The 25,599-nt window shown below is 37.5% G+C and overlaps 1 protein-coding gene across 1 annotated transcript; it reads right to left on the bottom strand.

The window, feature by feature from the left end:
* On the bottom strand, window positions 1–25,599 carry opn4b (opsin 4b). The gene is made up of 11 exons (XM_084134812.1): window positions 25,027–25,599; window positions 14,170–14,312; window positions 13,137–13,270; window positions 8,655–8,858; window positions 8,392–8,563; window positions 7,973–8,137; window positions 6,354–6,461; window positions 4,575–4,761; window positions 3,752–3,964; window positions 1,716–1,781; window positions 1–1,522 (listed from the first exon to the last, which is right to left on the bottom strand). Exons 1-11 carry the CDS (start codon window positions 25,168–25,170, stop codon window positions 1,337–1,339), a joined length of 1,722 nt encoding a protein of 573 aa, XP_083990938.1. The 5' UTR covers window positions 25,171–25,599; the 3' UTR covers window positions 1–1,336.

Genomic DNA, 25,599 nt, shown 5'->3' with positions numbered 1-25,599 from the left:
TTTGAATTTAAAAGACAATTTTCACATTTATAGGGGTTTTGATGTTATTGTAGCCTGCACAGAGAATGAAAAACATTTAAAACCAAATATTTCTATAAAAAAAGCCTATTTTACATTAAGAAAGCATGCAGGTGATCACAGCCATGGGGATTTTCACATGTGGATAGAGAAACATGGCACAACACAAAAGCATTAAAAATCATACAGTCAAGATCATTTGTTGAGCAAACTTTCGTATTAACATTCAATAGACAAATATACGTATTGGCCATACAGTTCTGGGGAAAATATATATATATATATAAACTATAATCAAGACAAAAAATGTATTTTGATCAGCAGCAAGAAAAATCATTGGTCATTGGTTCTCAAAGTGCTTATTTCGTTATGAATATGTTGGTGGGAATACCTGATACTTTAAAGCTGAAGTGTTTTATTAAATTATTTATTTATTTATCTTTCAATTTTAAAATTAAGGGTGCACAATATATCTGTAGTTTTGAAGTATTGATAAATGTAATCTTTATCAAATCGGAAAATTTATATCCATTTTTCAGACTGTACATTATAATGCTGTGATGCCTAAATTCACTTGTATCATTTAAAACTTTTTTTTTTTCTTTTTTTTAATAATGTAGACAAAAATAGCATAGAATGTAAGTATCGGCCATTTATCGTTTATCAGCCATTACAATGAAAATATTTTTACATTTGTACATGAAATTACACACTTCACCTTTAAAGAAACATCAAAATATCCACTTTTACATATTTCTCTACATTTCATAGTGAGACTAAAATCTCTGGCTGGGTAAAAACTAGGCGTTTGCATCTTCAAGTCACAGATCATGTGTTGTGTTTGATCTTGTGCAGGCACTGGGAACCGTTTATTCCAATGGCCTAAAGCACAACCTTCAATGCATGAAGCATCTCACTAAAGGGATGGATGTATCTGAAAACATTCAGAGCAGTGTTAATCCACAACTGAATCACTGTTTGCTGCTTTTCAGAACTGTCGAATTCTTCCCTGAGAGGAGAGGATCATCTCCACACCACTGAAAGAAGCCCGAAAGGGTGTCCTGACCCCTACTTTCCTATAGAAATACAGACCTTGTTCACCTTGTAGGCTGTGGTCACCCATTGTCCTCCTCGAAACAGGCAAAAGTATACAACAATAACAGCACTGCCAAATTTCAGATGTCAGTTGTAACAGCATGCAGGTTCAATTTTGAGCCCTGTGTAAAGGAGACAAAATGGTGGAAGGAACAAGTCAGATGACAAAGAGTTTGTTGAGATTGTGTCCTTAAGTATAAGTCAGTGGTAGTGTAGCCCGTATTCAGTCAATGCCAGCAGGATCCACAGTGACAGAGGCTTCCTCCACCGAAGCACCTGGGAGCTGTCTGGAGGAGCCACTACTGCGCCCAACCGAGAGGAGGCTTGGACTGGACTCTGACGTCACAATGATGGAAGGGATCCGAACCAACAGTCTTTTCTCATCAACTTTGTCTGAGACTATGTCTGGCTAAATGTAGACAGAGAAAAGACAGTGAGTGAGGAAATAAATAAATACAATTTTAAATAACTAATATATATAGATAGAGATAGAGATATATCAATCCCATTTGAATTAGTACATGAAGTGACTGGGATCCTATGTTAATAATTGTAACTCAAACGTCATTTAGAACCTAACCCAGTCCGAAAAGAGCACTTACAGAGGACGAGAGACAACTGGACAGGCTCCCCTCAGCCATGGAGATCTCTTCTTGGTCGCCTGCCATCTGAAAGAGGGAGAGGGGAGATACGAATGAAATTGACGATTATGAGGGTTTGCCATAGTTGCATAGTTCAGCACTTCTCTTTCTCATTCTTAAATTCCAGATATTTAATCACTGATTAAGTTTGCACAGTGTTTAAATGGACTGTGACCAGTCAAAAGAAAAAGGTGGAAGGGCAGAGCAGAAGGTGCCACCCAGTGGACACGCTGATGCTGTTCATCTTGATGACATGAGATGAGCTTCTGTTTATGGGGATTATCTCTCTAAAACCAGCAGATTAGGGCAGGAGAATTAAAGCAAGCTTAATATCAATGTAATGGTCCCTCATTCAAGCCTGCACTTGAAAGAAACGTCATGCGCACTGATCCACACTGTACATCTTTCACATGCTCTACTGGCTCAAGACCTGTGTGCAATAACATTATATTAACAAAATGAGCCTTTAGGAGTGGAATCAATTTGATTACCATTTTTTAAATGAACAGAACTTTTTGAGCAGATCTTTTATTAGAATCAAGTGTCTGTGACTGGAAACTAGAAACAACGTTATTACATTGTATATCCTTTTGACTGGTGATAGGCGCAAAAGCAGGATTTGTTTAAGTCCATTAATATGAGAGAGTTGTCTGATATTACTTTATGTTGTACAGTCCCTTCAGTGAAGTAGCTCAATGGTTCTCAAATGGCGTGTCGCCATCCAAAAATGGGTCACAGTTCTGTTCAGACAAATAAAAATTCTAAATGCAAAATTATAAAATGCCACAAACCATATGATCATATTATAGTTTAAAATAATATAAAATAAAACCAATAAATATGTAAAATGCTTCCTATTTTTTTTTAAATTAAAGCCATATAAATGCAATCTAATAATTGGCCTTAACTATATATTTAATAATAATAATAATAATAATAATAATAAAAAACAAGAATGTGGTAAAATTTCATTTTTATAAAAACTAATACTGGCAAAAAGCATAACACGTTTCTTTAATTTTATATTTTTTTCATATAACAACCAATCAGTCATATTTGAGTTTCACAGTTAGTTGTATTCTGTTGATTTGATTTACTAAAAGAACTGACTCAGAGTCGTTCATTCATGATTCTTTCTGGAACTGGTCTGGTTGCACTGTATGTTTCTGATTCACTAGAAATAACTGGCTTGTAGGAGTCGTTTGTACTACAAATTGGACTGCACTAGTTGAGCTGTACATTTCTGATTCACCATTAATTTGTTCTGCAAGTCATTCATTTAGGAATCGGACTAGATTGACTGACTGTTTGTACATTAGTTGATTCTCATTGTGTTTAATTCACTAATGGCACCTTTTTAATAAGAGTCAATCGTTTGAGAATCAGGCTACACTGGTTGCACTGTTTCTGATTCACTAAAAAGAAGTGTCTCAAAAGAGTCATTTCTTTGGGAAACAGACTACAATGGCCGCACTGAATGTTCCGTCCTGAAGATTCAGAAGTGACTTTCGATAATAAGTGTTATTTATGATAAGGTTCCCTCATGATTTATTATTCAAGTGGAAAAGAAAATGTATCATTATTGAGCAGTACCAGGAGGCTGAATTAAAAAAAACATCTTTATCTGCAGAGCAAGAACAACTGTGTGTAGATTTTAGAAAGCTCCGCACTGCTACATGTAAGGGAAAAGCAAGAGAAAGAAGTACAAATCTCTCTCTCAAACTTTATGTACAGTCAAACGAAATAACAGAAGAGCATCATTAGCACATACAACCATGCACACTTTTAAGGACACTTTTGTCACGAACTACGCTGACTGAAACCAGGGCAGTGAACTTCAAGATATAAAGGATGGAATTAAATTTCCAAATGAAGTCGTTTCCTCTCTAAAAATGAATGTGGGCTTCCTAATTTCATAAATCAAGGAGCGCTGAGTGAGCTGAGAAGCTTCTGATTAATGAGGTGAGATATGACACTTATTGAAGACTTTTACTTACACTGATGTATGCACTGGTCCGGTTCACGCTCGGCTCAGTTAGACTCTGAGCTGAGGTTCTGTCGAAGATACCAGAGTCTCTGCTCTTGACCTTCAGCCTCAGAGAGCTGGTGTGCTTGATATCTGACGGATCTTTCCGGATGTCAGATGAGACCTGACGACTAGCAGGCCGTGAAGTCACACCGGAGAGATCTGCCTCAGTGTCCGTCCAGCCCTGTCCATACACAACAAACACTCAATGCTCATCCAATAAGGAGAAGTGCACGATTTAAGCTTAAATAAAAATCAAATAAAAATAATTGTGAGATTTCTGTGATCATTTGAATGAGGAAGGCCAGAAACATACTTTACACAATGGCATGCATAAGAGAATGTTTGGCCGACATATTACACGAGGGATATGAAAATTCTGTCATAATTTACGCAATGTTGTTCCAAACTTGTATACATTTCTTTCTTCTGCAGAACACAAAAGAAGATATTATGAAGAATTTTGGTAACCAAACAGTTTCAGTTCCCATTTACTTTCATTGTTTGTTTGTTTTTGTCCATACAATGGAAGTCAATGGAAACCGAAACTGTTTGGTTACCAACATTCTTCAGAATATTTTCTTGTTTGGTAAAAAATTCAAACAGGATTGGAACGAGGGTGAGCAATCGATTACAGAATTTTCATTTTGGCGTGGTGATCCTTTTAAGGCAATTCAGTTCACTTGGTGACGTCCCTATTACAGTACTTGGTCAACATTATTAACTGCAGGGTTCAGAAATTAATATATATAAATTCTTGTATAGAGTTTGTTTGCCAAAAGTTGTTTTCTTACCGACTCGCTGTCAGACACCGAGGACAAGCGTGCTTTCCCGGCACGGTTCATGTTGGTGCTGGTCTCAGAGGTCTGGCTAGTCAAAGTGGAGCGTCGTGTGGACATAAAGCTACTGCTCGTAAACCGGTCTCTATGAGGTACACACAGCAGCACTCCCAGACATGGTATGTACTTTGCAATGGCAGACCTGGGAGAGAGAGAGAGAAAGAAAGAAAGGGGTGATTTGTGAAAAAGGGCGGGAAAATGTAGGAAATGTCAAATTGCAATTCACATCGACTTTCCAGAGCTGTCAATGAAATAAGTGACTGAAGTGGCGATGGAATTTTGTGTTTGTTGTTTCTTATTTCAAAACCAGACTTAACAGTTCAGATCAATCCTTTAAAAGGATGTCATATTGAGACAATAGGAATGGGCAAATGATGACCTCATTATTTAGTTGCTTCATCACAAGGCATTAATCTTGTGCAGCTCACCGCAGATCTGTTATGAGCAACACATGGCCCAATGCATCCAGAGCAGATCAATCTGAAGTAAAGCTGACTTTTAAAGGTCAGAATCTGCCTCTGTCATCTCAAGGTATTTGTGCTAGCACTCTGTACATAAAGCCGCTGATCAATTTGGGTTTGTCTGGCCTTGAAGCACGCAGCATGCATGTTTGTGGAACAATGTTTCATTTCACTGGACAGGTCTCTTTGCAATGGAAACTGAATCGGTGTGCTTCAGTGCGTCAATATGCTATCATATCTCCCCATTTTACTGTTTTTGAATGCAGCCTTGGTGAGCATAATAATGAAAAATGATAAAGTTTACCGACCCCTATAGTGTGTGTATACTGGTTTTATAAATAAAATCATGTAAGCTTGGTAATTTAATTTTCTGCCACTGTAACAGGTATAGAAATTATACTGTTAAATAGATGTATCATCAAGTAGATTTCACACATAATTGTTCATTTATATACCTGATGTAGCTGCCTGATCGAAATGAGTGCTTTCTCCTTTAATTGTGATGTCACAAATCAACGTAACTGTCACGGATATTCAGTTGCCTAAAAACTTGTTTTATTTTAATCTTTTGTGGACTTAGCGCTACAATAACTTCCTGTTCTGTTTAATCCTCTTCCCTTTTACATTGTAATCTCACGGGAGAGGTAGTTTTTTTTTACTTCTGATAATCTTATTTAATATTTATTGTAATTATTGCTTTTAAATCTATATTTTGATGTGTATAATGTTATTTTACTTACCTGTGATTATTTTTGTCATTTTACTCTGAGTTATATTTTTACCTTCTGCTAAATATGTGAAAATAAGAGCTTATGGTGATCAGTGTGCATATTTATTTTATAGAGAACAAGGCAATTCACTCTCAAAGAAGCTGCTTATTTGTGTTTTATATCAGGGGATGAATAAAAGATTCCAAATGAATCGCCGCCTGCTGTACTGTGTCTAACTCTACAACGCAGAACCGAAGTGTTTTACAACTGGTGGAGCTGGCCGCACATCACGCTTGGCATTGTGTGCCACTGGTTACACCACAATACAACAATTTATTGAAACAAAAACACTATGCTGTTATACCAAAATTATTTTGTGCTGCTGTTCACTGTGAAGTTACAGTTTATAATCACCATATAATTGAAACAAACTGTTAAAATAAATGAGAATGCGCAACTAGCAAGTTAGCAACTAGTATCCATGAATATACTGCAAATTCTTTTTAAATGCAGCAGAATAGATAACTATGTAAAAAGGCTTACTCTCATCAGCATCATCATACCTGTACTTGGGGTGAGTGATGGCATAGATGATTGGGTTGTGAATGGCGGATGCTTTGGCAATCACAGCAGGCACAGAGTTCATGTACGGTGTGAGCATGTCAGCATATCTATGGAAAGAGTAAAAAGGACATAACATTACACATTATAATGCATTCATTTCTTCAAACCTGCATGACATCACATCGCAGCTCCACACAGACATTTTAGATTGGTAAATGAGTAAAACCATACAGTCCTTAGGAAATGTAGCATCAGGTACATGTGATCATTAATCTGTCAAAGGAAGTCTGATGAAAACATGGCAGTGCATTTTTTTTTCCACAGTCTGTGACACATTTTCTCTGAGGGGTTGATGGAAGAAGGCGGTGATGGAAGAAATCATGAGACTAAAAGAGTAGAGTCTTTTATATAATTTTATATTATTAAAGATTATGAACCTCTAATATATTTGCTTGCTTATGGTTATCTAATGTTAACATGCAGGTAAAGAAATTAAATATTTAATCTTTTACTAAATGTTTCATTTTTAAATTGTTTTTTTCTTTTTTCTTTTTATTTGACATTTTCGTGATTTAATTATTTTCTTTTATCAATTAATGAACACCTGCAGTTCCCTCACAAACCACTCATGAACCCCCAAGCTTGAGAAAACCTGATATTATAACAACAAAATGTCAAGACCAGGAACGGACTGAAACTGAGGGCTTAAATACATGAGGGCTAACAAAGGAGCTGATGAGTTAATTAACAAGACACAACTGAACAGAATACTAAAATCGATCAGAAACCATAGAAACAAACAGGAAGGGAACGGAGGACAACTTAATTAATTAACAGACTAGAAGATTAACAATGAGAATCAGACATGAACCGAACTGAAAAACAGATCCAGAACAAAACAAACTAGAAATGTGACAAATAATATTATATTCGTGGCACAGGTATCAGGTAGCTTGCTAGCTCTTTGTAGTGATGGGAAGTTCGGATCATTTTACTGACTCTCTTGTTCGATCTCGTTCATCAAAATGAACAAATCTTTTTTCTCTGAGTCATTCTGTTCATTTAAGTGGCTTTATATGTTATACTTTTAACAGGCAAATTCCCTGAACACATCCACCTATGCAATCTTGATCATATTCTGAATTAAGAAATCATAATAATGCAGTCAAAAATAATTTACAGGAAACATAAATAATTACTTTACTTTTCCGAGTCTTTCGTTCATGAATGACCCATCACTAGCTCTTTGGCTACACATAACTACCTTGAAAAATATCTGCTTCTCACATGGAACACACTATATTATAGGATTCAGATAAATTGATCATTTTATTATATTTAATTTAAAACTATATCTGCTCTTTTAATATAACTTATTTCTGCCTTGAAGGTCTAGACAGTCTTTGTACTGTCTGAACAAATAACTGAAATCTCTAATGGTCAATATCATGTGTAAGCACAGTGACAACCAAAGTGTGCGTTTATCTGTCAAAATTGTTTAGCAGTTTAAGTTGCTTCTAACTAAAGTCGATGCTAATTAAATAACATACTCAACAAGGATGTAAAAAAAAAAAAAAAAAAGCTATGGATTGTGGGTGCAAGACATGTTGATTCTTACCCAGCAAAAGCAGTAAGAGCTACACATGAGTATGGAGACCAAGAGATGACATACAGCAGGATCACTATAAGCGCTATCTTTGCCATCTTCCATTCATTTTTCAACCGGTGGATCTTCTTGATAGAGTCTCTGAGTCCTCCTTCTCCATTGATTTTTCCCACAGCTCTGTTATTCCCATCATATAGACATGTAAACAAACAGATTCAGTACACACAGGAAGAGACGGAACATGCATCAAAGCGTACAAACAGATTTGATCATCTTTGTCTTTTGTAAAGAATACCGTAACACAGCACTAATCTAAAATTGATCTCTTTTTGATAAATAATACAATTGCCCTTAACAAAAAATGGCATACTTCCTCTTTCTGGTTCTGACCTGTGGTCAAACACGCTCACAGAAGTGGTAAAAGTGCTTACCTGTTGGTATCCCGGATGGCCCTGAAGATGAAGAAGTAGCAATACATGATGACAAAGAGGGGGATGAAGAATACAAATGTAAAGAGCAGCATTGTGTAGGCGCGTACTGAAGGAGTGAAGGTCATGTAGTCCCACGAACAGGATGTTAGCAAACCTTCAGGAACATACGCACCTGTGAATATAAAACACATTTTTTCTTATACACAGTTTCAAAATGAAATGCCTCTTTTGTCTTCTTAGACAAAATGCCCCTAAGCACTTACTCCATCCAAAGAATGGGGGCAGGCTCCAGCCCATAGAGTACAGCCAAGCAGCGGAGAGTATCAACAGGGCTCGTTTGCGTGACATAACGCCAATCGAGGCCAAAGGACGAGTGATAACGAAGTATCGATCAACCGCAATAACCATGAGCGTCATCATTGAGCAGATACCAAACAGAGCGCCGCAGAATGCATATAACTTACAGCCTGTGGAGAGAGAGAAATACCAAGAAATATTGTAAAAAGAAACATTATTGCATTTCATAATGCACCAAATATGTAATCCAGCACTGCATTCATAAAGCAAGTCCTTCACATTGTTTCTTATGAGTAATAAATCATACCACAGGCCATAAAGAGTACATTTAAATCAACCACCTCACTCATGCTCCTGAAAACGGCTTACTATTTTTTTCCCTTATCAACACAGAAATACCTGTTAATTCATTCAAGGTGTACTGGCAACTGTAAATGCGTAATTATAATAATAATGAAAATCCCTGTAACCCTGCGAATCTATAATTACTTGGAATTGTCACTGATGTGAACAGGTTTTTCACTGTACAGATTGGAAAAAGGTACAAACGTGTCATTGAAAATCCCATATTTATTGGCTACTAATTTAAATATTGCTGGGAACTCATCTTTAATTGTCACAGGTCTGGTTGCAGCAGAGAAGAAATCTATATGCAGCAGTCTTTATTAATCACAAACTCAAACTCGGATTTCTACAACAGATACTCGGAATTCTAAAACACGGAACAGACAGACAACTAGACAGGATTAAACTCAGGCTAAAATACACAGTCAAACAACTACTGAGGAACTAATGAGGCTAATTAACAAGACACATGAACGAAGGACTAACACAATCAGTAACCAAGGATACAAACAGGCAGGGAATGGAGGAAGACTGAACTAATTAACGGGTAGAAGATTACCTAGGAAATAAACTGAGATTGACATAAAACTCAGACAGGAACTGAACAGAAAAACAGGTCCAAAACAAACTCTAAACATGAACAAATAAACTCAAATCCTGACAATTATAGCCCTGCCTACTGTTTTATAATTCTTGAATATTGTGTATATATAAGTGCAGTGCAGTGTAGCTAGAGATAATGTATAAACATGATCTTCCTGAAAGGTTTATATTTTTGCTATTAATGGCTGGTTGACTGAACATTAGCCTAATTATAATTAAATTGGTTGCACTCATTATAGCACTCATAAAAAAAAATAATACTTGACCACAGAATGACAATTGACCAAACAGAAAATTGCAATCCAATTTTAAGTATTGCAGAGCAATGATTTTCTGCTTATAAAACTACAATAACACCTTGGATAAAATGTTAACAATGAAGCAATATGAACAATGTATGACTGTAGGTGGTTGCAAGATTTTCAGTTATTATAAACAAGATGATGTCTAAAGGAGATAAATAAAGCATGCCAAATTCTAATCTAGTAAGCTTTAAGATCCGCAAAGGGGTCTAACTCATATGATCATATGGATGGGTGTTTCATAGTTTTCTGTGAGTGGGTCCTGATGTCACATTTCTCGACACCAAGAGGGCTTTTTAAGGAACATCATTCAGAAGAAGCATGGCAGATCTCTCACAGATACCTCAGGTTGAAGAGAGACCTCGAGAGAGTTTGAGTGAGCTCATTCCACTTCATCAATCATACAGCAGTTACTTCACTTCAAAGAACACACTTTAAGTGCTTAAAAGGTTTGGAATTTAAACCATCAGTGATCAAGGGATCCACGGATGACCTAACGTTTTATCAGTGCCATTATTTGAAAGCCTAGCATTACAGCACCACATAAATTCCACGTACCTGTATATTAATATTAAATATTGAAATTTCTAACTGAAATAATATATTTAAGAGAGCTCTATAATGAGAGATCACATTTGTAATATAATGCCTTTGTATGGAGCGGTTCAGTCGTGATGCACTAAAATGTCTCAATATGCAAATTCTCCTCTGGGTTTTAGGACTACAAACTGAACAAATGTGAAATAAACTTTTAAACAATACGAAACAATAATACTGTCAAAATAGTTTGGAGACACTGGCTATAGCGTTACAGTTTTTATCAATTGCTAACAAGCATCGGTCAATACTGAAGCCACTTTTTCAAAACTCTTCATATAGTCTGCATTTCCAAGATGAATCTTGGCCAATCAGTTAATCTCGCCTTCAAAACTCACTCACACCAACAAAACACTTCATATATGTCTCAAAATAAACTCGGTCCACCATAACACTGGCAACAATTCTCATTCAGAAAACATATATTTCATTCATAACACACTGACCTAAAAAACACAAGCAACAGGGAACATTACATTCATGATGAACTTTTATTTTTAACGTTTGAATGTTTGTTTTTCACATAAATATTCATTATATGAAAAGAATAAGATCTTTTCATTTTACTGACTGTATTACAGCATAAAGAATGAATGAGAAATGTACACTGTAAAAAATTATTTTTTGGTGAAGTAAATACTACTGAAAAAAAACCCAATGTAATTTACATGAAAAAGTTAGTTCAGGCAAGAATTAAAAAAACTAAGTAAATTCCATATCAGTACTTAATTCAAGCGAGTAGAAATGAAAGCGTAAATATCAACTCAATAAAATTAAGTAAAAATTACTCAACTTTTCTGATACTGGGGTTCCCATCATGCACTGGACCTTGAATAATTAATGAGGTTCATTTTTCACTGTTTCCAGCTGTATTTACACTGTTTTATCATTGCTTTTGTTGTCAGGATTAGTAACTTGCCATTTTGTGACATTTCGAGTAAAATTTCTGCTCAAAATGACACATTCAAACACAAAAATGATCCATCAAATGTTACCGTCATTGTGTATTGTCTACCAAGTATTGAGGTCTTTGCATTCACATGAAGCTTAACATCTGACATGCTGTAGTATTAATTACTTAGATAATCTAAGTAAAGCACATACTATAAATGACTGGTATAATTCAATATTATTGTTTGAGTCAAATGTAATGCAAAGGAAATTTCAACTAAATCGATATTAATCAACCTTTAACTAGCCAAGATAAAATTACTTATTTTCTTTGTTACTTTCACTTAACTAGGTTAAGTCAAGTTTACTTAATTCCATATTCCAAGTAAATTTAACGTAAAGATTTCTAATTAAAGCTACTGATAAATATGTTTAGGTTTTTACTTGGCAAATCTTTGTAAATTTACTAGCATTTTCTGAGTGGAAAAAGTTGCCTAGCTTTTTTCAAGTAAATCCTACTCCAATTTTTTTTCAGTGTAGCTATTTGCTTTTTTCTATATCTTTCCATATAGTAATTTACATGCAAAAAATAAGAAGTTTAAACAACAACAAAATCCTGAAAAAACTAAGTTTTGAAAATGTGGCTTCAGTATTAAACAATGCTTATTAGCAATTGAAAAAATGTACTTGTAATTTTCTCGTATGTGCCGTTTTGGAGTCCCAGCTGTAGTCGGCCCTGCAGAATTACTGCAGAAATGCACAGAGTTTGCAATCATTCTGATTTGAATGTGCTTTCAATCAGTTTTGAAAGCAGTGTGTTAGCATTCAAAAAATGTCATGCAAATATAGTGTTTTGCAGATTGTGAATTATGAATGACAAAAGTGTTCATAGATTTTGGAAAATGTGGTCATTGAATGCATTTTGTGTGAAAGAAATGGAAAACGATTCACAGTTTGGTCCGCATAGATGTGGCTTCAGTATTGACAGATGCTTGTTAGCAATTGAAACAATCTGTAAGCAGTCATTCAGTTCCCTTCTGACTTTTTTCAGTTTTGTCTGATCAGGAAAGCAAACCTCTGATTTTAGAAACTACTAGAAACATAGAAACTACAGTGAAAAATGATCATGTATCAATTAAATCATACGAGTCAGAAAAGGTACTATAAACAAATTAGCTTTGTTAGTTCCGCAAAAAGCGTAACTTGTGTTAAACGGTTCATTTAATGTGATTGATTTTATATTTCCTATGATGATGAAAATATAATCACTGTTTTCCCCATGGAACAAAGCTTGATAAAACAGCCAAACTGATCCCTAATTATTTTTCTGAGCACTGATTCATCAGACTATCTGGTGAGCCGAAAACATTTTTCCAGTGCCTGCAGAGTTCAAGCTAACCGAACACTGATTCATTTCTAGATACGCTTTAACCTCTCTGGACACTAAGGTGTTTCTTCTCCTTCACCAGGATACAGTTATGCATCAATGCATAATCCCTCTCCAGCTGAGATCCTTTATCATTATCTGTTATTCTTTCTTCTCATCTGCACTAGAATCAGTCGCGTGAAGATAATCTGATGTTAAAAGATGCCCTGCAAAGTTGTCTTGACATCTCACTGTTTCTTAGCATCTGTGCGCGCAGCTTTGAATGCTGGGAAATGAACCATGGGTTTGATCAAGTGCCCATGATTTTCTGACAGCTGGATTACCTTTTTCCCCAAAGATCCATCGCTTGTGCAAACTGGTGGTGAAGAAGATTGGTGTCTGAGTGACACACATCAGAAAGTCAGCTACAGCCAGATTAATGATGAACATGTTGGCAGGTGTCCTCAGACTCCTACTCCTGAAAAGATGCACAAAAGAACTGTCAAAAACTGTCAAAGAAAGAAGAAGCTCATCAATGGGAGTGGTGTTTTATGTTGTTTTATTTATATACAATAATGTTAAATAGAATATATTGTATGAATGGATCTAATATTATATACACATCATATTCATATATAATAATTAATTAGGTTTTATATAATAACATCATATTTTCTGTTCCCTTCTCTCATTTAGAAAGGACAATAACTATAATGATAAAGATATACTGTAGTTCTAAAAATCATTCTAAATATAAAAGAGAAAAGTCCATACCATAACTATAACGATAACAGCACCGAGAAATAATATCATTTGGAATCACTTTCAGAACAGCTGATGAATCAGCCAATCAGAATCCTTCCTGCTTTAAAGAGCTCAAGCATTTAAAGTGCCAGACGACAAAACTGCAGCACACTTAGAATAAACAGGAAGATATCGTTATATATAATATAGTTATCATTATCGTTATACTGTTCTTGGTGAGAACAGGCCTTAAATCAGAGATTCACAAACTTTGAGAATTTTTTTATACAAAATAAATATTTTACTATTTTTAATATTTCAATAATATAACAGCATGTTCACATGTTCAAGGTTCTATGATGCTGGTTAATGGTCATATGCAGTTTTTAGTAAGTGTTTTATTTTGTTTTGTTTTTTTATTATTAATTTATTCTAACTTTAATTTTTTATATATATATATATGTAATTAACTATTAGCTTTTCATCAATTTATGAATCCCCTGCAGTGCTCAGTTTGGCAAAACCCAGTCTAAATCTTAATATGCAGTTTGCAGTGCAAACATGACTCCAGATGAGCAGATCTAACATGAATTTAATTGGCTATCACACAAACAAGATATAACCTAGACTCACTTGCAGAAGGCATACATGACCAAGAAGTTTCCCACCATGCCGGTGATGCCCACAGCCAGAATGACAGAGCCGATGGTGTAGTGAGCGTGGTCTGGGACATCCACAGTGGGGAAAAGATATCGAACATCCTGCACCATTGCCACCTGTGGGCAGTGAGAAAAAAAAAAAAAAAAAGAATGCCAGGAGATGCATTCAGATCAGGACAATGTACTAAAGGACATTGAAACTTAATAATTGAGTTTTACATTACTTATAAAGTTATTAATATCTTAATTCACCAAGATACCATCAGTTTCAAATCCTCTAGTTCCTAAAACCTCTAGAACACCCATTTAATACATCAATAGCCAGCTGAGATAGAATTAAGCAGACATATTTAGTGTTTTTGAAGACGCAGTGGATTGTGCTGTTGCATTCACTTATTAGTGTGCGCAGAGAACACAAAAGCTTTTAGAATGGCAAGCGGTGCCCACTTTTGGTGTTTCGCCCTTGTGTCAGGCTCAGTTCTTAAGAGGCAATTAGTACATCAAACACTAGTTTGATTCACCAGTGTCAACGTCTTAGCGTTGACACTTTTAGCCTCAATTTATCCATTTATGCTTCTATCATTCACTGAACCACTCTATTGACTCAAATGGCTGAAGCCAGCCAGAGCAAAACAAGTGGAATTCACTCTATAGGTCACTTTCATAGTTAGAGCATACAATGGATGAGTAATACAGACAAGTAAATTATGGCAATCTTTGACATTTTTCATAAATAAAACACTCTGCTGAACAATGACTGGAAAAAAAAGATTATGGCTAGCCTTTGAAGAAGGGGATATGGAGATGGCATAGATAGTGGATATTGCAAGGCTGCTCAGTATCTCGAATACAAAGTGAGAGAAGAGGACATTTTAGAACTAATGAGTTTATAATCTGCCACATATCAGCGGCAGATGAATGCACTGTGTGTGTATGTGGACATCTTTGCTCATGACATAACAGAGGGAAAATAAATGGGTCCTTAAATAAGTTTAGCATCTCATTGAAGTAGATCCCCCTCCACTACTAATGGAAGAAGAATGCTGAAAACTTTCTTTTCTGCAAAAACACTGTTTTAGTTTAATACATTTAGCATTAAACCTGATGATCATGCTCTTGAAAATGATCAAAAGAACATCTGACCATCTGACTTTGTATGATCTTAATTGATTATATCTAGAAATAGTGCAGAATCTAAAAAAATCCTAAAACTGTCTGTTTTTATCCAGGTTTAAATTGGATTTTGAATCCTAGAAGTGGGTTAAACTATGAATCCGATTGTATTTCCTACAACCAGCTGAGAATAAAATTAAGCTTAAAACAAAAGCAGGTGTGAGAACCTTGATAAGATAATGCTGATCTTTTTTGGTCACAACTAATCCTATCAGATGGCTCTTGATCGTCCAAGTTTTTAGTCAGTGCGCGATAATATGTAATTTTAAGTAACAGATAAAAGAATGTTTGAGCGGGTCTTGACTAAATTAGATTCCAAATGGCGATTCTAAATTAGATTTTAAATACTTACCATTTAATACTGTTTCAGAAAATGTATATATATAGAGAGAGAGAGTACAAATTGCCTTTTCATTTTTTTTCATGTTCAGTCTAAAAGACTTGTTCAAGCCAAAGCCCTGAACAAAAGAAGGCAACATTGTGCTTCAGTAAAGCTTGTGAAGAACCTTGTATTTAACTTTGGTCAATCATGAACACTTCCTAAATTGATCCACTCCAACATGCGATACTCTGCTTTATTGGTCTCGAAAGTAATACAATAGTTGATTTGCAGCACATGATTACGCATGTGTTTGCAATTCCAGGTTGCAATGAATGACATTCTCTGCCAAGATTGTTATTCATTTCTACCACTCAACAATCCGTTGATCAATCAATTGACAAACCTATACCAAAATGATCAACAGATTAAAATTGCTTCCAATTATTTCACACCCTGCAAGATGTGATTCAGCAAGTCACTCACTATTCCTGTCTATCCACCCATTCAGGTCTGTATGCAGGAAAGCCATGTAAACATATATCAGGCTATCTATGAACACACAGCTCTTGAATGCAGTGTTTTTCTTTTTCATTTTGGTGCCTCTCATTTACAGGGCTTTTTCTTTACACAGCGGGAGGTTTGCAGAAATCATGGTTTGTGGCAAAGATGCTCTCCTACAATGTGATCATTTATAACTGGAATCAGGTGTTACTCACAGGAACTCAAAATCAAAACTGAAATAGAAAATTTAAAAATAATACAGCCTCACTGTTACCTTGTCTTTTCCATCATGTTAAGGGAACTCAGAGTAGATTTATTCACAGAAAACAGTGTCATTTGTATGCCCATGCTGCACTACTAACATATAATGTATAACAAAAATAACAAAAAAAGGGGAAAAAAATCAGTATTTGACAAATTTAACTAAAAATAAATTATTATCTTTCAAACTTCAAAAACTCATAGGTTTCATGGTTTCCACAAAAATATTAAGCAGCACAACTGTTTTGATAATAAGGAATAAATTATATTTCAAAATATATTCAAATAGATAAAGTATATTTTAAATTGTAAAAAATATTTCACAATATTACTTTTTTTATATATCAAATACTGTAAATGCAGTCTTGGTGAGACTTTATTCAGAAACATTTAAAAAAAATCTAACTGATCCCTGTCACGTTTTGGGTTTGTTCATGTCATGTTTCCATGTCTGTCATGTGATTCCCTGTTTGTCATGTGATCCTGCCATGTGTCTTGTCATTGGTTAATTGTCTGATCATTGTTCACAGGTGTCCCCTGTCTTGTCATTAGTCTGTGTATTTAAGCCCTCATGTTTGCCATGTGTCTTTGTCAAGTATTGTTTCCTGTAACCACTGTTGTGAGTCATGTTCATGTTCATGTTCATGTTCATGTTCATGTTCATGTTCATGTATCGCCATGTTTTTGTTTCATGTTTGGTTTTGTTTATAATAAACAGCACTTGGGTTCTCATTTACACTTGCCTTCAGTGGATCACTTTACAGAATACTTGACCTCCAACAATGAACCTAGCGGTTGCCCTCCTAAACCTACGCCAGGGGAATCTTCCCCTGGAAACGTATGTGGAGAAATTTTGTGGACTGTGTTGCCAGGTAAAATTTAATGATGTGGCTCTTAAGGACATTTTTCGTTTTGGGCTGTTGGACGATCCGGTGCGGTCTCGATTGCCAGGGGGATCTAGTATATTGGCCCAGTATATTGACTATGCCTTTTTGTTAAGCGGCTCAACTCTTAGGGGTAATTTCCACCAACTGCGGAACGGCTGCGGATCCGCTCCAGAACGGCGGTGGAGTCAATAGGTTTCCATTAAAGTCAACGTATGTATTTTCACTGACTGCGGAACGGCTGCGTTACGACTCCGGCGATCCACAGCCCTCCGGAGCAGATACGCAGAGCTTCTATTTTTGCCGGATGCCGGAGAGCTCCGCAGCAATTCAGCACTTATATCGCGTGATCATACGTGAATTTACGAGATCTCGCGGGTCCTCGTGACTTCAGCTGTCAGTCATGGCCGCAGCCGTTCTGCAACAAATCCGGACCTGGTGGGTATTGAAGGATGGCGGAGCACGGAGCCGACACGCAGCGGAGCCGATCCGCACTTGGTGGAAATCCGGGGTTACTGTGGGTTTAACGGATGAGGAACACTGCAAACCCACAGTATCCTCTCAGCCTGAACCACTTCACGCCATGTCTGCCAAGTCTGAGTCTCTTCACGTCATGCCTGCCAAGCCTGAGCCTCTTCACGTCATGCCTGCCAAGCCTGAATCTCTTCACGTCATGCCTGCCAAGCCTGAGCCTCTTCACGTCATGTCTGCCATGTCTGAGTCTCTTCACATAATGCCTGCCAAGCCTGAGCCACTTCACGTCATGCCTGCCAAGCCTGAGTCTCTTCACGTCATGTCTGTCATGCCTGCCAAGCCTGAGCCTCTTCACGTCATGTCTGCCATGTCTGAGTCTCTTCACATAATGCCTGCCAAGCCTGAGCCACTTCACGTCATGCCTGCCAAGCCTGAGTCTCTTCACGTCATGTCTGTCATGTCTGCCATGTCTGAGTCTCTTCACGTCATGCCTGCCAAGCCTGAGCCTCTTCATGTCATGCCTGCCAAGCCTGAGCCTCTTCACATCATGTCTGCCATGTCTGAGTCTCTTCATGTCATGCCTGCCAAGCCTGAGCCTCTTCATTTCATGCCTGCCAAGCCTGAGCCTCTTCACATCATGTCTGCCAAGTCTGAGTCTCTTCACATCATGCCTGCCAACTCTGAGTCTGTTCACGCCAAGTCTGCCGCTGAGCCAGTGTCTCCGGACAAAGATGGCCACCGCCACGCCTGAACCTGAGCCCTCAGCAGTGGGTCCCTTGATAGAACCATGGCGGCACAGCCGTACTGTACTGTCAGGTCCACCCTGGCCACCTGAACTGTCTGGTCCACCTTGGCCACCTGCACAGCCTGCTCCGCCCTGGCCTCCTGCACAGCCTGCTCCGCCCTGGCTGCCTGCACAGCCTGCTCACGCCTTGCCACGGCCCAGGTCCGCCCACGCCATGCCATGACCCAGGCCCGCCCACGCCATGCCACGACCCAGGCCCGTCCATGCCATGCCACGACCCATGTCCTGTCCCCCTGCACGGGCCTGACCCACCATCCCTTCCCCAAGACCGCCACCGCTCCACCACTCTCCTTGAACATTTTTTCTTTTGTTTGGGTGTCGGGAGCCACCCTTAGAGGGGGGGGATCTGTCATGTTTCTATGTCTGTCATGTGATTCCCTGTTTGTCATGTGATCCTGCCATGTGTCTTGTCATTGTTCACAGGTGTCCATCGTCTTGTCATTAGTCTGTGTATTTAAGCCCTCATGTTTGCCATGTGTCTTTGTCAAGTATTGTTTCCTGTAACCACTGTTGTGAGTCCTGTTCATGTCTTGATTTTTGAGTTTTCATGCCATGCCATGTTTTTGTTTCATGTTTGGTTTTGTTTATAATAAACTGCACTTGGGTTCTCATTTACACTTGCCTTCAGTGGATCACTTTACAATCCCAAACTTTTGAATGGTAGTAATATATAGGCAGTAACTATTCAAATGAAATAACCACCCAAAAAACAACGGCACAATTTCCGAAGACTCCAGAAAGCAAGTCAGAAAGCAGTCTATCCAATTCACATGGCCTTGACTGTCATATCACCTAATCTGAAGAGACAGAACTGATATTTGCTTTAATCCTCATATGTAAGGACTGTCGATGTGGGATTTGAAAAAGAGCATGTGCTGCTACTTGGAGGGAGGATTCTGATGAGAAGTGCTCTTAAAATGTCACTATCACTTTGCTATTCAGTGAGTGATATAAAGAGACAAGGAGAAAAAGACAGAAAGACAGAAATGGATATAGAGGAAATTTAACTTCACCACAGCACAAGGAGCTTATTTGTACCATTAGTTGAGTGAGATTGATGCCATGCTATTTAAGATCCGAAATTGAATTCCGTTTAAATAATCCAAATAACTTACCAGTTTAAGTGCTATTGATATGTTTTCATTATTTAAAAGACTGAGAGCAACAGATTGTGTTGAATGAACTTGTTTTTGTCTGTGCCGTCCTACTTATCAAAGCTTATGGCTAGTAGAAACAGTCTGGATAAGAGCAAAGCACACAATCAATTACAAATCCGTCAGCTGACAGTTTCCTGATCAGTAAGGAACATCTCTGAAGCCCACGGCCCCAAACTTCTCAAGCAGAAACTGTGATAAAGGATGGCTGATCCACTGATTTGAAAATAAGGTTATTTTTGGGGAGATTATCTACTCCGCCAGTCCAACAAAAGCTGAGACCTTTCCACAAAGAACAGGGGTGTATTTCCTGAAAGAACTTTCCTGAGGGAAGGTGGAGTTGAATTCAACATTATTAGGGAAAAACATTATACCGATATATATCGAGAGACAATTTTCAAAAAGCACTCTGACATGTGCAGCTCGGATGCTGATGATTTCAGTCTATGCATGCTTTAACTGATACTAATGACCCATTTTTCTTGCCATCTCATTGGTAGTTCGTCCCGTAGTGAATCATTATTTAACCCTCAGATGCGTGTCTTCACAACAGTGGACAAATCTTTGAAAGCCATTTTTAGCCATTCCGGGTGCGATGCTACATCCGAAATACCCTGGGTGGTTACCTTTGACCCTTAGGCTGTGTGTCCAACAAAGCATCTTTAACATACTGAAAATGGCAGGTGTTCTTCTGAAAACGTCAAGCCACAGGTGTTTGAGAGAGCTTCTTTCAGTTGAGAGGCTATGATACAGAATATCAGTGGAAGTGTTACTATCTGATTTCACAGGTAGTTTGTTTCTGAATATAAAAATGGCGCCATAATGTGAAATATTTGCTCTGGCCCTTGTTTTAAATGATTTGTCATTGTGTAAGCAGGATGTGATACTGGGCTACTTTTACACTGTTGTCACATACAGTTTTTGTAGTCCGCGGGTTGAAGCGACCACCCAACCACACCCCCCGAAGGCGGATTTTTACCCCCTGGAACGTGATTGGGCTATAAATGGTGCTTCCATTTAAAACAACTGAAAAAACAAACAAACGCTGTCTTTAGAAGAAAAAAAAAACACTTTGGTGGACACACGGCCTTACACTAATTCTATATGACTGTCCTCTTTATATGTCATTGTGTGTTTTTCAGTTTATGACAAAATGATGCCCCAAGCACCTCTGGAATATTTAGCCTTCTATAAATTCAACATTTCTGATGCACCAAGCACTTCTGGAATATTTACTATTAGCATCTATTGCAATTGGTGAAATTAGATTGAGAAGGATAATATTCTTGTTTTGAAGTAAAAAGATAGGCCCTAATTGTTCCTTTTATAATTAAATTATTAATGCTTCAGAGGGTTAAATATATTTTCTAACAATCTCATTGCAAAGATTTCAGTTGAATTGCTTTATCTGACATGACACTTGCACTTGAAGGAAAATCTTACACAGCACATCTTTCATTATTATTCCATGTCTTTGTCAGGAGCTGAACTAGTGTTTTAATGGCTAAGGCTGGTAGAGTATAACGTTAGCAACGTCAAGGTCGTGCAAATAAAATATTTACCTTACAACTGTACGGTGCTAAAATTAAAAGCATCTATCAAATGCATAAATATGAATAAACAATGGCATTGTAGTGGTACTAAAGAATCAACAATATGTTGTCCACAATGAAGAATTATCAATTCAGATGTTGAGAAGAATGATAATGTCCGGAAGCCTTGAAGGACACGGCAAAGTCACTGGAGCTTGAACAGATGTTCTGTTTAAATCTCTCTCCCTCTTATTTTCATTGTCTTAGTCTTTCTGATGTTTAAAATATACATCTATATACCAAAAGTATGACAACATTCAAATACATTAGCCAGTGGTTGAACATTTAATGTCAAATTCATTGACATTAGGGAGTCAGGGCTCAGAAATTGTATAGGTTTCTATCAAATCATGCAGGAGAAGTCTACGTCTAAGAAACATTAAAATGCTACAGTAATAAATCATTTTGTAGCAGTGCTTCCCAACAGAATACCAAGCTAGGCTGAAATCCTATAACCGTCAAAGATCCAGAAGAACATTAAAGCAGCGCAGGGCCATGTTGGCCTTATGAATTAACCAGGAAAACCTGTACTATTGTCTTTTCAAGATTTCAGAGTAAAACAGCATTTATTGTTGAAGACAAACACATGCTCAATTGATATTTTCACTGGTTTTTATTGTTGGGCAAATGCATGTATTTTGCCTTATTATATAAAAAAGCAGCTGATTCCACCTGTTGATTTTGAGACCACATGGGCATCTCTCAAATTTTATTTCAGGCCTTTGGATTGGGGAATTTATGCAACCAATGTCAGGGTTCTGTCACTTCTGTCTAGCCTCTTTCTTGGTTTTGTGACAGAGCCCTGACACTCCTGTTTTGTCTTGTCTGTGCCTTGTTTCATGTGCTTTCATGTCGTGCTTTGTCTTGTGCTGTGTTGCACGCAGCTTGTGTTTATCACAAGTGTTTGTGTTTGGCTGTGTGCTTTCATGTTGTCATGTTTTGTGTGAACGTGTGGCTTATGAGTGTTCTCATTAGCTGCGTTCATGTCTGGTGATTGTATTTGCTGCCATGTGCTCATGTGTTTGTCATGTTTGGTGTGAGCACATGGATTGTGCTCATTGTCTAAACCCGCCCATCTTGTTACCAGATTATTGGTTCATTTTGCCCCACCTGTCCTCCCTCGTTATACTTTGTTTGCTCTCCCCATTTAGTCTCCCTGTGTTTGCAGTCCTGTGTTGGTTTGTCGTCGTATTTGTTTGTGCCTCCTGTGTGTTGTCAAGTCAAGTATGTGTTGTTTTCGCCCTCAGGGTAGATTTTGTTTTATTTTTATTATTAATAAAAAGCCATTGTTTCCTGCACTTGAGTCCTCGCCTCATCTCCTCAAATCCTGACAACCAAATATATAAAGGCTAATTGTCAAGCAGTATCATCACATAAACTGTTTGACTGATAGATGATCAAATATAGCTGTTGGCAAACTGTGAGAGCCTCACTAACAATTACAAATGTATTTGGTGCAGTTTTAAATATCTGTATTATCTGTAGTCCCCGTACTACCATGAACTTTCCTTTTTCCTATCAAGCTCCTTTTCAAACTCACATTTGCATCACTTTTTATATCCCACACATCGATTCTCTCCAGAATCGTGTGGAAGGTGAAAACAGTTACACAGAAAATAATAGTACATAGCAGCAGGGATAACAACACACAATGACACAAGGTTCAGATCAGAAAATAATTCCATACCCTAATTTATAGTGCTCCATAATTGGGTGAAAATAATTAGTTAGATTTACAATGACTGCCATTGATGTTTGAGAAAATAATAGGCTACATGGATTGAAGAATATCAAATTCGGCAAATGGAAGATTAAGAGGTTAAGCTTTGTATTCACATCACCTTAGCATATTAATGCAAGCTGTGTTGTAGATATGATATTAAAAATAAATAAAGTATTGATTCATGAGTGGAACATTGCCCCAGTCTGTTTGAAAAATGCCAACACTCATTCATATGGCACTACACATTACCCTAACATTTGTGTGGAACTAAAGCATCAGCAAATAGTTTTTGTTTTCCTGGATAGTATTATGTTTTAGAAAAAATTGGTTTTAAAGCCCTAAAATGGGATGAAGCTCTTCTTCATTACTATGCTATTTCAATATAATTTTCATGTGATGAAATGATATAGTTCAATGAAAATTTTGCTCTCTTGCACTACATTATGCATGTTTGGTATATTTTATTTGTTTTGTTTCTTCCCGAATTAATTTTCTATATGCCCAAGTAGGCAACCCATTTTAATCGGCAAACGGGAAATATCCAGGAATAGTTTACCTCTTTAAGAAATTAATCCCATGTGCGAGATCCCCACATGATCCTATAGGACTACTTTTATAACTGCCATTTGAATATGGCTGATTCTTAGTCTGCTTTGTCTAGGTCTGGTAAAGCTCATTTGCTGAGTAATTCCAGGGTTGAAACACTTCTGGTGTGTGTGCGGGTGATTGCGAACAGCTGCAATCCAGCTGCGCACTATCACGAAGACACCACACAGATTAGACATATAGAGACTTGATCCAAATATGTCTGCATTTTATCACCATGAGAAATGAGTACCACTTCAATTATTCTTGAACACTAGAGTGTCTAACCTGCATAAAATGTATTTCTAAAAGTAGGCTAAATTAATAGGCTACATGTAGCTACATGTGGGCATTACAGTGAAACGCAGAATAAAAAGACAAAATGCCATTTTATAGACTACTCTTTAGACTAACTTTATTTAATAAATGCTAAACAAAGAAATACCTATGGAACGTATTTCTGATGTTGTTGAGCAATAACTCCAGTCCTCGAAATAATTTCACAAAATGGATAGCCTACAGTTATCTTCATTTCGAAATTTTCCAACTCCAACTAACGATTTTTTGAACATCATTTCATGCAGTAATTTTAGGTCATGTCCCTAATTAAAACGAGCATGAAGTTCCCTGGTTTATCCTTTGTGACAGTATGTCTCAATTGTATCTTTTGACACGAGCAATACGTTTCAATGCTTCATTAAACTTACAATTGTGTGTGAATCAACTATGCATAACCATGCCACGCACATCTAACTCTCCAGAGGCTGTAACAATGAGGCGTGATTAAGTAGCTAAAACATTTATAAGGCAAATCCCTGCACGTCCATTTGGAGAGAATTAAACTGAATATCTGAGGTTCCTCTCATACAGATATTAATAATAAAAAATAAACGTTTGGTAACTAAATTTCTAATTAAGCACAAGAAAATGACATGTTTAAAAAAAATAACCGAAAGTGAATGATCGTCGACGCAACACGCAACTTCTAACTTTTGTGGATAATGAAACGTACTAAAGCGCGTTTAAAACATAACATGTGCATGTAAAAATACTTCCATGTACTTTGTTTTGACTACCTTTTTGGAGGGAGTCATCCCAATTCGCACCCTTTCACCTGAAACAAGCTGAAACGGATGAACTTTCCCAACACTCCTCCGATTACGCACGCGCTCTAAGCGTTAACTTTCAATATTTTTTTTCTTCCATTTTTAGTGTGCGTTGATAATATACAACTGTCTTAAAATCCAACACACATGATCATATACGTTACAACAGAGTAATATACGCTCACAGAAGAATCAGAATCCGTGCGCACCCTACCACTAAACACATGGTTCTACAAACTCCATCATCTTACCGTAGTGGCTCGCGCGGGCAGCTCCATCAGCTTGTGCGCGCTCACTGCGCTGTAATTCCACGGGGCCAGTGTGTCCGCACTCACCGCGGTGCCGTTAGGGACTTGAGTGGGGATTCCCATGCTGACCGAGCGCGAAGCGTTCATCGCAGTGGACACGGCGGGCGCAGGGAGAGGAGCTCAGAGTTGGTACGCAAAAAGAGTTAGCTTAAACCTGAGAAACAGCATTACTATATGATAATGTGTTGGATGTCTTCCTCTGCCTATCTGTCTGCAACCTAGAACTAAGCTGCCAACTGCGCCCGACATGTGTGTGTGTGATGAGTTTGTCAATGCCAGTAACCATGTGCCGATTCGAGTATGCATGAGAAGGAATGCTCAGTTAAGCAAACTCAAGCATCCCACATACTACACATCAACAGCCCTGTGCTAAGCCCTTCATAATCACACCAAGTGTAAGCCTTGTGTGCCTGTTTGCCCATGTGAATATGTGCCAACAGGACGTTCATATAGCCTAAAGAACCTGCACATGCTCAGTCCTCAGTCCTCAGTCCTCTCTCTCTCTCTCTCTCTCTC

This window comes from Abramis brama (genome assembly GCF_963993115.1).
Source record: "Abramis brama genome assembly, chromosome: 14".
In the NCBI taxonomy this organism is placed as follows: domain Eukaryota; kingdom Metazoa; phylum Chordata; class Actinopteri; order Cypriniformes; family Leuciscidae; genus Abramis; species Abramis brama.
Note: the sequence above shows the minus strand (reverse complement) of the source record. Positions and strands in the feature narration are given on the sequence as shown.